The following is a 17,810-nucleotide window of genomic DNA, read 5'->3' on the forward strand; positions in this document are numbered from 1 at the left end:
ACCCAGTTACTCAGGACAAAAACCCAGGTGTCATTTGTTGTATTTTTCTTTTCTTACCATCTGCATATCACATACTCATTTATAATTTCCCTCATAATAAATAATCATGCATATAAATAATAGTAATGTAAATGCATGTAAATAATATTAAATAATATTTTCTCTTTCCCTACACAATGGATTTTATGATATTAGGAATAACGTTAACTTTTCTCTCTATTCTTTCCTCAGTATCTTAGCCAACATTTGACATGTAGTAAATACAATGAATATTTACTGGCTGCATATTGTGAAATAACATATATGGAGGAGGGTTTGTGTTTTGTTCTGTTTTCTCCTGTTAAAAACAAATAAAATATGGTATGTTTGACTGTATCAACAGTGGGAAGAATTTTTCTTGGGAGAAATCACTTTTTACTGAAACAACCAGAGCCAGATGATACACAATCTAAGATTCATAACCTGTCACCTAAAATCGTTACTACTTCCAATCAATTCTTCCCAATCCCATAAATCCTACAGTATGATAGTGACAACAAGGAAGTGGCTGCCAAAGTCCAGCACTATATTGTCTTTTATTTTATCTTAGTGTCCATGAAATTTGAATTCTTACTTGTACTTTTGATGTGGGAGGCTGGGGATGGTAGCATTAATGCAATTAGGAACAGGTGAAAGTTGTTCTCACACGAAACCACAACTTTGTTTTTCAAATCTCTGCAGAATTTTAAAATAACTCCCACTTAAGAAAATATTTTTTAAAACTGTGCCTATGTTTGTTCATATATGTCTTAGATTAGTTTATCTGATGTATTTAAAAAGTTACATTATCTACAATTATAGGAGTACATGCTTAGATCATGGAATTTATTGGTCCAGGATAAAATACTCTGTGTGAGAACTGCATTATAAAATCCTATACAGAAGTAGGCTTAATAGCTAAAAATTAAAACTAAGAGAAAGACATTGAGCGATTTTTTTTTGTAAATTGCTGAATTACTCTAAGTCTGTTTCATCATTTATGAATGGCAATAGTGACTACTGTTTTTATATGCTTGTCATAAATATTAAATGTCACAGTGTAGCATACCTGATATAGATACATATTAGGATTTTCTAAAGGTGGCAAAAACAAGCTCCTAGCTAAATATAAGATTTTGGAAAAGACATCAGTACTCTGAGAAAGAAATAAAAAACTGATGTTTTGGTTTTCCCTTTGGTCCTTTCTTTCCTGGTGTGTAGAACAATATAGCTATTCTCTCTGGGATTTGAACTCTCGGATTTGGGGGTCAGAGATTGAACAAAGGAATTGCTTTGTAAATTTATCTTGCTTTGTTCAGGAAAAAACATGGTGTTTTTCCCTCAACAAGTAAATTTTTTATGGTAAAAGGTTTTTGTTGTTATTTTATTTTTACTCTACTAAAAGTAACTATAATTATTCCATAAATGACTCAAGCATATGGAACACTTTACTCTGAGCAGAAGAACAGAATGCTATAAAAATTACATGGCTACAAGCATTCAGAGTTTATTAGAGGTGAGGTTCCCTTTCCTTATCATTCATTCTTTAGTACTGAGTTACTGCAAAATTACAATGAAATTACACCTCTTTGGGTTTAAGGGTAGATGATGGCAGAGAAGGAAATCACTGTAACGGAATTTTGTTGATAAATCAAAGCACTCTCTGCTAATTAGCTCCTGCCTATATACATAGTATAGAAGAATAATTGTATGTTTATGAAAAAATGATTAATTAGGGAATGTGCTGAGGTAATAAGAAAAAGGCATGAAGACAGCAATTTGATTTAATATCTACACATCATTTTATGTAACCACATCACAGAAGGGGGTCTCAGTTAATTATATTCCCCTAGTTAGATAGAAAATATGAAAAAAGGTACTTACTTAGGATCTAATACAATATATGCCTAAATTACACGGTGAAATAAGTTCAACTCTTTTCTAAATATACGGCAGGCATAAAAACAGAAACTTTGATCTCTACTTAAGAAATCTTTTTGGTTAAGTATTGTTCATTTATAAAAACTGAAGCAATGTTTTAATTAAAATATGGGCTATAAAACAAATTTAAGATCTATGAAATATAATTCCAACCCTTTGAGTAATTTTCAATTTTAAAAGTAGGTCATACTGGGAATTCTAAATGCAGACTCAAATTATCTTAATTTAGTCTTCTCCTATAGAAGTTTATAAGATCTGTGTGCACATATAAATATACAGGTATATGCAATGGGTTCAGGCAAACAGATGTTTTTCCTCGAATCTGTCTAACTCATCCCATCTGTAACCCATTGAAGCTGATGAAATAAACACCCTTCTGTGAATATGCAAAATCATTCCCTCTACTATTCTTATTTTGTGTAAAACTATTACCAAAATTGAATGTTAAATCAAAGTTTCATGATGACTGGGCTGGAGCAGTGCAGTCCAATAGATCTATAATACAAGCTAAATAAGTGATTGAAAGTATTCTAGAAGACATATTTAAGAAGATGAAATTAATTGTATTTATTTACCCAATATACCCATATTATTAACATTTCAACATGTCACTGATATAACACATTATTAATAAGATATTTTATATTCCCTTTTTCATACTAGTCTTCACAATCCAGCGTACTTTTTACAATTAAATAGAATCTCAATTTGCTTTAACTGCATTGAAAGTGCTTAATGGCCATATGTGGCTAGTGGTTACCATATTGGACAGTGTAGGTCTAGAGCAATCTTGAGAGAGACTTACAGGTCTGATGACTTAATGAAAAGGCCATAAATTTTATATTAACCAGGGAGTACTTTAAGCAGGATTCTGTTTGTGAGGTACTGCACAATTATGCAGCATGAGCACCTGGAACCAACATGGACACTGGGACCTTACCTTACAGTATATAAATGTACAAAGAGAACCCTGGTTTTAGTTCCAAGATAATACCTTATTGCTTGCTCTAGGGCCTTTGAGGGCAAGAATATGATAATACATTATTTGAAGATAGTTTGACCAATTGATCTCTCATTCATAGATGTGCCTTTATATGGCAAAGTTGCATGACACACAGAATAATAATCAAGTTTCCTTCAGGACAAGAAAAAATAAGAATGGCATTGTCGGAAATATTATATGCTCAAGTACCCAGGGTAGGCAGATGTGCTAGACAGAGATCAAAAATTGCTCCCAGGATTACAGCCACTGAAATATACACATACCTTTCCCACTTATTTAAATTCTAACCCAGGTGCTGATGTGAAAGGATTTTGCAGATGTAATTAAGGTCCCAAATTTCTTGACCTGAAGATAGAAAGACAATCAGCAAGGGCCTGACTTAATTCCATGAGCCTTCAAATCTGGGTCATTGGTCAGAGAGACAAAATCTAGGAGATTCAAAGAATAAGACGGATCTGAAGCACTGTTGCTGGGTTTTGAAAATAGTGGGGGTGGGGTGGGAAGGGCTGGTTCATGACAAGGAGTACACATGGCTGGCTAAGAATCAGCAATAACTTGGGAACCTCAGTTCTACAACTTCAAGGAACTTGGTTATGCCAACAACCTGAATGAACTTGGTAGTGGACTCCAAGCTCTAGATGAGAACACAGGTCAGACGGCACCTTGATTTCAGCCTGGTGAGAAGATAAGGAAAAAACCCAGCTATGCCATGCCTGTAATTTTACCTGGGGAACTGTGTTGTGTTTTGTTTGTTTATTACACTTCAAGTTCTGTTTTATTATACTGTAAGTCACTCAGTGAGTTTGAGTATAATATTAACATTTTAGGGTCTCTAGAAGCTTTGGTAACAATGTCTGAGCATTTTGCTATCAAGGTAAAAGCCACTTTTGCAACTCTGTGATGCTAAATACTTCTGTTAAAGTAACCACTTTAACTGTATGAACAGTAATTAACAACTGAGCTGAGACGTTTTGCTCTTCCCCTATAATTCTGTGATAACCATGTTATTTTATGGGTACTGGGAAGTTGGGACAAAAGTCATGTGGAAAAGAAGAGGTTCACACACTCTCCTTCACCTCTTCAAACTCTCTTTAATTCAAAAGTAAATTTAATATACAGAACTTAGTGGACTAAGGATAGGCTTATAATAAAGGGCTGTGTGCTTTTATTTATTGGACTTAAGGATCATAATACAACTGCCACTCACCTAAGGTAACCATCTATGGATGATTTTGATTGTTTGATTTGGACATGAGTTATGAACTTAAGTTCCTTAGGGGCAAAACAAACAAGGAAAAAAAATGTGCCAATCGTGAAAGTGGTGCCAAGAATATCATATCATCTCTCTCATATATCACACATGGGTCACACTGCTAAAGGATTAAACTGTTATGTGACCTCTTACTTAATAACCACTATACCATAAAGTAAAAGTATGACACAGGCATTAAAATGTGACAAGAATATAAAGTGTTTCAAATAGCTGCCCAAAGGAGATTTAGATAGTTAAACTGAGTCAAATTACTTTACTGTATATTGTGAAGCACCTATAATAATTGAATTGGAGCAAGTAACTAGATAAAAATGCTTGATATCTAGCTGTTTTAATGATTTCACAAATTTGAAAAGAGTTATTAGTCAGTTAACACATGGACTGCTAACTAACATAAAGAAATGTTTTGCCAATAGAAACTTGACTTATTGAGATTAACAAATTTCAGCCCTAATAGAATAGGAGACTGAGATTAAAAGAAATAAACAAACAAACAAACAAAAAAACCCTTTGGATATATATTTGACAAAGAATCTAAAATGGATTAGAATCAAATATTCTATTCTATCAGAATCTATATGAAAATAGCATGTATGCAAGCTAAAATAAATAATATACAGAAAAGAATGAAAAAAATCTTGCTAAACATATTTTTTATAGGATTCTTGATGGAAAAGGAAAACCACCAAAGGCAAATACTATTTTTAAGGCACTTAATTCAAATAAGGCAAGTAGGGAGAGGTTCTAAAATATCAAGTATTATTTTCATTATAAGCAGCATATTCTAGGAGACTAAAGGTAAAAAAGAAATTCTATTCTATCTTATCCAATCTTCCTGAAAGAAATTCCAGCAGCAGCCTATAATATAAATGGAGTGTGGAAACCAACTAATAAATTGTAGGCTTGGGAAAGAATAACATTGCTTAGAAAATGAAAGTTGATCAAGACTGGAAACATTTCACCTGCTTTCATTTAAATCCTCCCCCCTGCCACCCGCACCCACCCCCCCCCCCCAATGCCCGCCCCGCTAGTTTAGGAAACAGAATACAGTATAATGGGGTGGAAGGACTATGAACACTAAATATTTTGAAATGGCCACATTGACATCCTCAATGTAATTTTCTGTGACTAAAAATAAACTAGGCATTTGGATAATCCGCCAGTTAAAATATAGTTTAAGAAACTCAAAACAATTATTTTCTTTTTTTGGGGGGTTTGAGGGGGACAGTGTCTTGCTCTATCCCCCAGGCTGGAGTGTAGTGACACGACCTCGGCTCACTGTAACCTCTGCCTCCCAGGTTCAAGAGATTCTCCTGCCTCAGCCTCTTGAGTAGCTGGGACTACAGGCATGTTCCACCACGCCCGGCTAATTTTTTGTATTTTTAGTAGAGATGGGGTTTCACCGTGTTAGCCAGGCTTGTCTCGTTCTCCTGACCTTGTGATCTGCCCGCCTCGGCCTCCCAAAGTGCTGGGATTACAGGTATGAGCCACCGCGCCCTGCCCAAAACAATTATTTTCATTTGTAGTTTTTGTCCTCCTATTATGTAAGATTCACTTCAATCGACAGATGCTTTGAAAAACTATGATGACATTTAAAAATATTACTAAATTAGTGCTCTGCTTTCAGTGAAATACACACCCACCTCATCTCAGAGAGGTAAGCATTTGTTGCAATACTGAAGACCTGAAAAAGCAGACACTTGTTACTTTCACATCTTACCCAATCTGCATCAAAATGTTCCATGATTGCAAAATGTTCCACTTTTGCAAAGCATCCAGGCTAAATCCTTCATGTAAATTTCAAACTTTCTCATAAACATCCCTCACAAGTCAATTGATTCTGACAAGTCAATGCAAGTGAAGAATGGAGTCACACTGCATTATATTTAAGTTCTAAATAGGCGTTAATGAAAGATATCTAGAGTTTAAAAAAAAGGAACAATTAACTATTGCTATGAATTATTTTAAATTATTGTACTTAGAAGTTTGGTATAACATTGAAATGCTTAAAACCTGAGTAATTTTGATATATCAATCCTGTAGTCACTTACCTACTGGATTAACGCCTTGTTGATATGTAAATTACTAACTTCGTGAGGTTTTCAAAGTGATTATTATGCCAACATTTCAACTGGAGCAGTAAGTACCACCAATAAACATAAGCTGTATGCTGGCTATTGTGCATTATTTAATCTTCACACCAATCTTAAGGGTTATAAGAATTCTCAGTTTCAAAATGACCATTATAATTCCCATTTTACAGATAAAAAACATCATAGAGCCAATATTTGAACCCAGACATTCAAGAACCCCTGCTTTTTACCTATATTGTGGGCTACAGGTGATTCTTCTTAAAAATGATGGGCTGTACTTTCTGTATTATCTACAAACAGTGGCTGGCCATGGTCACCTATTTATGATAAGGCTAATCTGAATTAGGTGTTTTAGTCTGAGATTACTGGAATCTCAGAGTGAATATCTCCTGGAAACCGAAGCAGGCAAAAGGATTGAGAATTCCAATCATGCTTTTGTTTAAATTTTGAAAATATTAAATCTATAACAAGATACACTATGATTTTGAGTTAAATAACCTCAATTACAAGCATTAAGGACTATAAGTGATCTATCAATGTGGTTTTAACCTTTCTCTGCCTCTACATATCAGCCAATGACCTACCATAATTAGTATCAGTGGCCAACATTGTAATTGAGATTCTCAAGGTGAAGAGAGAGAAATGCTCTCTCTTCCTTCAAGGAACCCATCAAAAGGGCTTTAGGTACAGATCAAAGCTCCTGGTGTGACTTTAAAGACCTCTCTCCTTCCCCTGGGAAGCACATTCTCTCACCCTCAAGGTTTGAGAATTTTTGATGTACAGAAAGATAATAAATAATAACACTTATTGAGTGATTTCTAAGCCAGGCACTGTTCTAAGGACACACTCAATCTTACAATTTATGAACTATATTAGTATTCCCATTTTATGCATGAAGAAAGTGAGGCTCAGATAATTTAAGGAACTTACCCACAGTCACACATCTAAAAATGGTAGAGCCTGGCTCTGAACTCAGAAAATCTGATTCTAAAGACGGAACACTTAACCACTGTACTATATTACCCCTAACTAGTCCACTGGAATAACTACATAATTATAAGAAAATCAGCAAAGCAAATGTGAAAACTGTTCAAGCTGATAATGCAGTTGCTCTGCCAAGGTCTCAAGAAGGAAAATTTCTTTCATATATATAGGAACAATCTAAGATGAACCTTGGCTTATAAAACTATACTTTAGGCCTTCAGCACTCTCTCCCTCTCTCTAATTTTTTCGTAATTTTACCTTGCTCGAAATAACTATACTAACTAGTCTTGATTGTGCCCAAGTGTCACAGTGCCACTGTTGTAGAAATCAATTCACTCTAGCACATGCTTCGCTTTCTTTTTAGAATTTAATTTTTCTATTCACTAAAAATGATATATGAAGATGACATATTTATTTTAAAAACATGTAAAGGCAATAACATATGAATGAAGAAATTATGACTAAATTCAGTGACACAGATTTGAATCTCATAAATATAATATTTCACAAAAGAAGCCAGATGCATAGAATACAAACTGTATGACTAAATTTATATAAAGTGAAAAACCAGGCAATCTGACCTATGGTATTACAATTTAGGACAGTGGCTACCCTTGGAATGAGGTACAAGGTAGCTTCTAGGGCTCTGTTGCCATCTTGTTTCTTGATCTGGTTAATGGCAACACAAATGTTTCATTTTTGGAAATTCACTGAGCTTTACAATTATGTTTTGTGTACTTTCACACTATGTACGCTTCAATACAAGAGTTTACATTAAAAGGCAATACTTCATCCAAAATTCCCATTTTGTTAACTTTAGTACTACCTTCTCTCTCCTAAAAGGATGTAATTAATTTGTTTCATAAATAAAGCTAACAATATCTCTATATAAGATGGTAATGTTATATAGGAAATGTTTTATGAGATATTTTAAAAGTCAGGTTGATTGAGGTATAATTTATATACAGTAAAACATACAGTTCTACAATTTTTGATAAGCACATGCTTTTGTACAACCATCACCATGATCAAGATAGAAGAATAGTTCCATTATCTCCTCAAATTATCTCCTTCCCTTTTCCAGTCAACCTTATCCCCCGATCTCCAGCTCTTGGCAACATTTCTGTCCTGATGGTTTCACCTTTTCCAGAATGCCATGTGAATGGAATCATACAGTATGTATTTTTTTAAGTCTGGTTTCTTTCACTTGGTGTAATATATTTGAGATCCATCCATGCTGTTGGGTGTATCAGCAGTTTGTTCCTTTTTATTCTATTGCTCAGTAGTGTTACAATATATAGATATGCCACAACTGAAGAACATTTGAGTAGTTTCCAGTTTTGGGTGATTATGAAAAAGCCACTACAAACATTAGTACATAGGTTTTTGTGTGGGAATGAGTCTTAAGTTTTGTTATTAAATTCCAAGTTATACTTTTACCTGCACAAAATATTTTCTATATTGCCTTTATGTTAATTCTTATACCTAGAGAATATGCCAACCACTTTAAAATAATATAAAATCAGAAATTGAATTAAATTAAGTAATAAATAAACTTCTGCAAATTCCTTCCTTATAAATATTTTTGTAATCATCTATTGAATTAAGAGCAAAAAATACTCTATTAAAGGTATATATTAATAACTCAAAATCCTGTTCAGACTACACAAATTAAAAATTGAGGCCAGGCAGAGTGGCTCACACTTGTAATCCCAGTACTTCGGGAGGCCGAGGCAGGCAGATTGCCTGAGGTCAGGAGTTTGAGACCAGCCTGGCCAACATGGTGAAAACCCATCTCTACTAAAAATACAAAAATTAGCCAGGCATGGTGGTGGGCACCTGTAATCCCAGCTACTCGGGAGGCTGAGGCAGGAGAATCACTTGAACCCGGGAGGTGGAGGTTGCAGTGAGCCAAGATCATGCCATTGCACTCCAGCCTGGGCAACAGAATGAGACTCGGTCTCCAAAAAAAAAAAAAAAGAAATCGATGGTGTTACTAACTGGGACTCTTGTATCACAATGAATGAAGGAAAAAGAAGTAAGAAAGTTGGCTTGAGAAGGAAAGTGTTTTATGCCTCTTTCAAAACTTTCCAATTTGATATGTTATGAGTTACAATATATTATAAATTTAACCCAACTGGTTAGTACTTTTTGTTCATGATAACTAGGAAAGGATTTGAGCGACAAAATGGAAACATGGTAGATGTTACCTAGCATGTTGTGGTAAAGTGGAATGGCCCGTCCATGGGTAGTAAATGCAGTCATGACTAGTGGGACCGTTACACCTGCAGGCAATTACAGAACAGAAAACATCATTCTCCATCCACAGTGACATGCACACACATGCACCAGTGCTCACACATGGAGCCTTGGAGGAAGAACATGGGAAGCAAGCACACCAAGTACCTATCCATCAGGCCGATGCAGTCTTCAATACTTGAGCCTATGCACCTGCAGAAAATGCAAATTTAAAAAAATACAAGGGGAAAAAATTAGTCATTTAAAAAATCAGTAAAATAAATATTGATTGTCTCGAATTCTTATAACTATTAGACTATTTTGGAACACAATGAATTTCAAGCCAGGAAGATTTTTGCTTGATGAATACACAGAAATGAATTGCCATTATCAACTAAGTGGGATGCAAAGAAATGCCCAAAGTAAAAGGAAATTTTACATTGGTTCTGTGAATAACTTCCAAATGCACAGCTCACTTCTAATACTTTCAACTGATATGCATCACACATGATTACATGTCTCAACAAATACGTTGATATTTCAATGACTATAATTGTTTTCTTGTGTATGGTTTCTTCTTAAAGGCCTTAAGTTTAAATAAAAGAAAATAAGAAAACCATGAGCAATCCAATATAATATAATAACCTGATGCTCAATGCTCATTAAAGGTTGATTTTGGCAGAAAATGAGTCAACATGCTTTAATGCTATTCTCATGGATACTTTACATAATCACATTATTCTGATTCTTCATTGTGCCTGTCTTTAAAAGATACTTATCTTAAACATGAATTTATTTTAAAAGAAAATTAACTGGTTTCACCATACTGCAGTTTATCTTGACACTGTCTTTTAAAATAGCAATGCCATAACAGGCAAACAAAAACAAACCATAATAATGAACTCAAACAATAACAGATAAATAAATACTATGTAAGGAAATGAATTACCTTTGAGACCCAGGTAAGTAAAGAATACACTGAGACTAACATTTAAATGGAATTACATAAGTACACAGAATTCTAATGTACAGTCCCTAGAATTTCATTTTGAACCAATATAGAATTATTATTTCTTTCATCTTCCAATATACTGGAACTCTTTATCTTTTCCTTTTCTCCCATCAAAGACATACAGCTCCAGAACATTATCAAGATCCTTTTAATAGTTATGATTTATAGAAGTGCCTTATTTCGCTGGTAATAAAGATTACATATATTTCCAAACTTTTAATTTCCAAATTTCAAAAAGCAGCTTAAGATAGGATCATCATACAATGATGTAAAAAGGTGCCAATGTATAAGGCCAGTCTATCCATTATATATTTAAATAACTCTAAACATTGGTGAACTAATAAAATCTATAATACCAATTAAGTCACTTATCTCTCTGTCTCATAAACATTTGTTATAACATTCCTGCTAGCTTTAAAATTGATTTTTGTTTTTGTTTGCAGTAGCGCAGATGAATTTTAATCTATAGAAATAGAGAGAATACACCTGTATGAAAAGTCTTTTAAAAAGCAACTAAAAAGGAAAAAAACTAGAGTACACAGCATTAAATTAGTATTATATATAATCTATAGTCAAAATCATTTCTAAAAATGGAAAATTAACTACTAAAAAAGCTTCCAATTTGTCTTATATAGTTTTCTTTTCATTATATTCCAAATAACTTGTTTTTTCCTAAGTTCCTGCTCTATCTTCTTGAAAATTATTTTTATACCATATTATCATTTTGTAAAATTAAAAGTCTGCTTATTAGCTCCAAGTGAGAATCTAAAAAGCCATGGCTAGTTTGCAATCCATCTTTATAACAACCCTTGAAAGATTAAAAAAAATTCAAAACTAAAATTTAACTTGAGGGAAAAGTGTGAATATGAAAGATACTCATTCATTAAAAAAAGCACTGTGTTACATGTCTACGAAGTGTTCCTAGTATTCTATGAGCTAGAGGGAGAAAAAAAGATGAATTAGACATTTTTCTATTCTCAATGAGCTATGAATTTAATGAAGGAGACAGATGCATAAACAGATGTGTATTGAATAATGTGATAAATGTAATAAGAAACATGAAAAAGTGGTTCAGGGTAGTGTGGAGGGCAGACACCTAGAGCCACCCTAGAAGGGCATGATAACCCTCTTAGGGGTGGTAAGAAGCTGAAATTTAGAGTTCTGCAAGCTGGGGTTGGGATGGCGGTGGTTTCTGCAGGAGCAAAAGCACAGACCTGAAGAAATGTATTGTATATGCAAAACAACTACAAATAATTCTTAGTAGTTGGAGAACAAAATATGAGGCAATAGGAAGAGGGGAAAAAAGAAGTTAGAACATTAGGTGGGAGCCAGATTTTGAGAAATATTTGCTTAGTAACAATCAACAAAAAATCACTGTAGGGCTTTAAAGAAGTAGTGAAGTTGCTAGATTAGTATTTTCTGTAAATCTCCTAGCCCTGTGGATACTAGTCAGCTGGCAGCCAGGCCGACTCATTTGGCACAAAGACTATTTTAGTCCACGTAACAGATGATGGACCAAACTAGGGAAATGGTAACTGTGTTGGAGGCAGAAGAACAGATTCAAGAAATACCTCAAAAGATAGAGGGAATAAAAAAGAGCAGTTGATTCATGAAAGTGAAATGATCAAAGGAGTTAAAGAAGACTTACATTTCTAGCTTTGCTAATAGTGGTACTATCCTTGAGAGAATCCAAGAAGATGAATATGTTTCTTCCTGTATGTGTGAGGGGATGAGGAGTTGATAATTTCAGTTTTGTGTATCTAGAATTTAGTATGGCTGTCCTACATCTAGGTAGAAATGTTTATCAGCAGTTGGAAAGATGAGTGGTTAACGGGGAAAGAAGGCATGAGTATAATGATCAATCTTGAAACAGCATGTAGGAGAAAGTTGAAACCATGTAAGTGAATAGATGGCTAAAGAAGATATAAAAAGTGAGAAAAGCAGAGGCTGAAGATGGAAACCCAAGGAACCCCAACAGTATATGACATAAGATGAGTTCTTTGTGCCAGAAGCGTGGGAAAATATAATTGAGTAAAACCAATTAACTATAGTCTCATGGAAGTCAAATCAGAAAAGAACTTCAAGAAAGAGGGGGTGATCATCAGTGTGAAAGGCAGAGAAGTCTGGTAAAATAACTCTTAAGATAATTTTACTTGTCATTGTCATGGTCACTAGAATTTAGGTTTTTGTGAGTTGAGAAGCAAATTGGAGACAGAAAAATAGAGGCAGGGGAAATGGGGGGGAGGGACTGAGGGAGCAGGATGCAGGGTCAAGAAAAGTTGTTGAGGGGATTGTGTAGGATATTTGAGATTCAAACCTATTTTTAAACTGAGAATGAAAGAAAAAAATGAAAGACAAAGAAAAATAAGAGTATGACTGAAGTGGCACCATTCTTTCTAAATACAAGCCGGTGAAAACTAAAATATGTATATTGTTTTTCAACTCTTTGTATTTTCTGTAAGCAACTAATTAGTACATGCAATTTGCATCCATTCAGCCAGATCATAGAACAACAGAAACACAAAACTTTTGAAGAGCCAAAATCACAAATAAATAACTGAATCAAGATCTAGAATAGTAGAATTATTTAAAAAAAGTGTTTCAAAGTAGAATACTTACAGAAAATTAGAAAAATAAAACACAACATGTCTAATTAACAAATTCCAAAACAATATCTAAAGTTCTGAATATTAAACCGTGTTTAACCTTTGTTAGTACTAATGACTTATAAGTTTCTTGATGTACTCATTTAACCAACATAGTTTAGATATTTTGATAAAATCTTTAAATTTTGAAATAAAAATGAAGGAAATTTTAAAAATTTTCCATTAAAAGATTATAGACAAAACTTCCACAAGCAGCCCTTCTTTCCTTCTCTTGATGAATAAAAATTATTTCATTATATCAGTTTAAGAATATTTTAAAAATGGATAAAAAGATTAAGGTACATGTGACATTTAATAATATAAAACCATTATTCTAATATCAACAAAAACATGCAATGACATTTTTAAAAAGATGTTCCATAAAATAACCATTTCATTCCAAGTCTAAAATGCAGGTTTGGTTTGATACAAAACCAAAGTTAAATGGACATTAAATGAGCACATACTCAAGTGATATTAGTGAGGAAAAAAATCATCCTTGCCCTCACCACAATTTAATTACATTAGTTAAGTTTACAAATCTTTAAAAAAATTCTATCTTGCTAATTTCAAATCTGAACATCATTCCTAAGTTTTAAATTCTTGCTTATCATTTCAAAATACTGTGGAGAAGGGTCTGGTCTCTAACAGAGGATATAAATTAAATAATATAAATTTACTGGACTGTGAGTTCATTGAGGTCAGAAGCTGTGTCTTGTTCATTTCTGAATTTTCCTATCACTGTATGTGATGCAGAGCAGATATCCAATATACAAAGCTGAAGGGTGAATAAACTAAGAAAAGGATGTTAAAATAAAAATTCTCTAGTCAAGGTAAGAGGAGACAAACTTGTTGTTTCCATGGATATTAGTGAGAATCTTCTGATAAGGACTAAATAGATGACCTATTTTAAAAGTGTCTAGAGAGCTTGTTAGAGCCACTATATTTAATGTACTTTTAGAGTGGTAAAAGTGCTTTTAAAGTATGACACAGGTAACTTTATTTTCAGAAAAATCATTAAACAGTATTCAAAGTAAGAACTTTAATTCTAAAAAATGTGATTTGAAAGACTATTTTCATTAATGTGGTTCTTGAATTATCTGACATCATATACGCATATAAAAGAAAAGCTGTTTTCCAAAGTAGAACTGGCCTGGTGAGCTCACACTTACTGATAGGTCGATTATCATGTGTGTTTAGGAATAAAAATAGTCACTTGCTCCATCATCCTCACTGCCCCTGTGGTTTTCCCAGGAAAATATCATATCTCTATATGCTCAATTTGGAAAGAAGGGACTGACTGCACAGGACATCTTATTGCTTCAATAAAATATCTCAAAGCACAATGTTGCACTGCAATAGAGTTTATATGAGGATTTAGGAATTTAGGAATCACACCCTTCAGGAATTCCTGGGACTAGAATACTCTGGGACTAGAACCACAGCATGTTTATGAAGTGAGTGAATCTGGACAATATGAAGGTGTTTTAAAAACAGGATGGCAGAAAGCTAAATGAAAACAGAGACAAAAATCCTTCAGGATTAAGTCAGTCATTAGAGAATGCATTTACCTTGGAAGATGCCAGGGAGTACAATATTCAAATTCTGTCTCAACTTAATTCTGCGGCTGCAAATTGCTAAAGGTGTCTTTTTTCTGTTCCCTTGGAGTTCCCAAATGCTCTGGTGAGATTTCTTCCCCATTACACCTTCATCCTTCCTTTTGACTGAGATCCAGATTTTGTTGCTACCATAAACTAATCTCTTTTCATTGCCTCATATTTCTACTTCCCCCACTATATATGTTTATTATTATTATATAATAATGATTTAAAAGGGCAGAGAGGAAGACACACCAGCCATGCATCCAGACTATGGCTCTGTGATCTCACTTTCATTTCTCTAATGGCCTTGTTGTAATTAGATTTGCAAAAACAGCAAAAGGTCTCATTTTGAATGGCAACAGCTGTTGACATCAACATTATATTGAATAATTTACTGGTTTAATTTTAGCTGCAAAACAATAAAATTCTCTTGTGGATGATTTTAGCAGGCAAAGTTTTCTCTTTCTGTTGCTGACTCTTTCTTCTGCTCCAGCAGAACCAGTTGTTTTTTTTGTGAAATACTCTTAACTCAAGTATGCCAAAAACTCACAAGGGGAGCGGTTTATTACCTCTAGTTTCCTTGAAGCAAAGTGTCTATGTGACTATTTCAGTACCCTAAATGTATACGTGCTTATATATGAACCTATGAATTGGCAATTCCCACTTCCAAGGTGAATTTGAATTTGAATGGCAGAATATTACTTTACCTTTTGAGGATCTGCCACTTCACAGAGTGAGTTAAGCTTATTTCTTGACCTGCAGGAAATTGTAGCAACATCTGCAAATTGATGTTTTCTTGGCAGGAAATGATGTCGCTTGCTTAACTTCTTCAGTATCCCCTAACAGCTATTCCTTAATCTGACAGAAAATCTCTTTATGGAATCTCACACTTTCCTGCTAGATATAAAGTACCCAAGCTGATTCTCAACTACAAATGTGTGTGTGTGTGTGTGTGTGTGTGTGTGTGTCTGTATGCATCTGTGTGTGTGTTTATATATGTATGTGCACATGCCTATAGGCATTCACAATGGAGAAAAGGCTTTATGGGCAGTAGGAGGATGGCAAATGTAACACTGCTTTCAATTACAAATTATTCACCTTCCGGAGGAATGAAAAGGAAAAATCCTTACTGAAATAGATTTGTTGTCTCTTAAGAAATAGTTGTTGGAATTTGTTAGATGAATGACATTATTTCTTTTACAGTTCAGTGCTTTTCTTCTTTCTGTAATGTGTCTTTGTTATTCAACTGTTATCAATATCAAAGGTAATCTAATTATTATTCATTGCACAATGTATTCTTTTGAAAAACAGAAAAAAAAATTTACCAAGCTTCAGATTGCCCTATATCAGTCAAAGAAATTCAAGGCTAAAGGATTACCTGTAACAAGGTTACTTTCACAAAATGTGCTCGTTATTTTTTAAATATACGTATCACCAGGTTCCCTTTTTCCCTGCCATTGTTACCTTTGTTCATATTTTTTGAAGGAGTAATTTAAGGTAGTATTTATCAAAGAGAAATATCCTCACCTTAAGCTTATTGTGACAACAAAGAAACAGAAATAGAAAACTTCCGTTAAAGATTTGATAAACACAAACCTCAAAAGCATGATTACTGTCCTATCTTTTCTGAGATCTTGAATCTCCAATATAATTTCGAAGAATTTCTAAACTGCATCCAAAGTATACCTGACACTAGCTAGCTTCATGAAGGTGTTAATAGAATGGTTATAGGTAAAATCTAAGCAGAAATATTTAAGGGTGTACAAAGTTGATTCCATAAATCATTCTCTCAGTATTTCTCTTAAAATCAGCATTTTAAATATAAGGATTAGTAGAGTTCCATGAGAATGGTATACATTTCAGAGATGGTACCAGGGATAAAGATACATGTGGATAACACATACCAGGTGAACCCTTGGCCAGCAAGAATGCTTACCCTTGGGTGCAGTTTGGATGGCATGGGTGGCACTCCCGATCTGGATCAGCATACTTGAAAATGAAACTGTTTGCCCCCTGTAAGCCATCTGGACATTTTTCCACACAGTTTGGGCCATCTTTAAAATGAGAGCACTTCGTACAGTTGTCAGGACCCTGAAATGTGAAAACGAAAAAAAAAGAAGAAAGAAAAGTGGTGTCATTTCCTCTGGAATGTATTCATGTGGTTTAGTTACTGAGACTTCAGTAGGTGGCAAATCTTCCTCTAAGAGAATTGGAGAACATTTTCAGCAGTACAAATGTGGATGTAATTTTTGTAGTACAAACAGTGCAAAGCAGATCCGTCAAGTTCAGTTTTGGTATCCTGTATGTGTGAAAACGCTATAATAATGTATTTGTGCTTGAAATATTTTCCGTTTCGACATAAGCAGTTCCTGGGCCAACTGATTTCCATGTCATGACTCTAATGTGACTTAATTCGATCAGCAAAATTGTCCAATGACTTTCTCAAAAGGATGTCAGTATTTTCTTCTTGTGATTTATTTCTGGCAATATTATAGTGCAGCAATTTTTAGTAAAACACATTTTCCCTAGAGGTATTTCATCACCATCACTGGGAATATGTGAATACTTTTACTAAATAGTTAATGAGAAAAGGGATATAATAGAAATTAACTAAAACTGAATTTCATATAAGAGTAGGATGTAAACTTTCCTTTGGTTGTACAATGACTTTATTTATAAAATGAATTTTAAAATTTGTTATGATAACATTATCAGGAATTAGGCCATTTAGGTGAATAAAAATAATTCCTAGATTTTTCTTTATTTCATATCCACTGTGAAAACACTAAAAGTCATATTATGTCTATTTATAGGGATTTTAGTAAATCACAGAACAATACTGAAAGCCATATAAATGCACATTTTGATGAGCAAAATAGTCCATAATAATAAAGCAAATACATACAAACAAAGGCTTCATGAAGAAACTTATCCAAGGATGAAGATAATATAAATATGAGTATAATAAATGCAAATAGAACAAACTCACTCTATATATTTAT

General features: G+C 33.8%; 1 protein-coding gene across 6 annotated transcripts in view; it reads right to left on the reverse strand.

Moving 5' to 3' along the window:
• Positions 1 to 17,810, reverse strand: part of ERBB4 (erb-b2 receptor tyrosine kinase 4) — a 1,171,871-nt gene that overhangs the window by 278,141 nt on the left and 875,920 nt on the right. For 2 of the 6 annotated variants that reach the window (XM_055379529.2, XM_055379530.2), the window contains exons 15-17: positions 16,745 to 16,899; positions 9,719 to 9,763; positions 9,523 to 9,597 (exon numbers count right to left, since the gene is read on the reverse strand). In XM_055379529.2, the coding sequence (XP_055235504.1) occupies positions 9,523 to 9,597; positions 9,719 to 9,763; positions 16,745 to 16,899 (275 nt within the window). The remainder of the gene's footprint in view (positions 1 to 9,522; positions 9,598 to 9,718; positions 9,764 to 16,744; positions 16,900 to 17,810) is intronic. The other 4 variants (XM_019022670.4, XM_019022668.4, XM_019022671.4 and 1 more) reach the window with 2 other exon arrangements.

The sequence above is a fragment of the Gorilla gorilla genome, chromosome 11, assembly GCF_029281585.2.
Source record: "Gorilla gorilla gorilla isolate KB3781 chromosome 11, NHGRI_mGorGor1-v2.1_pri, whole genome shotgun sequence".
Taxonomy (NCBI): Eukaryota; Metazoa; Chordata; class Mammalia; order Primates; family Hominidae; genus Gorilla; species Gorilla gorilla.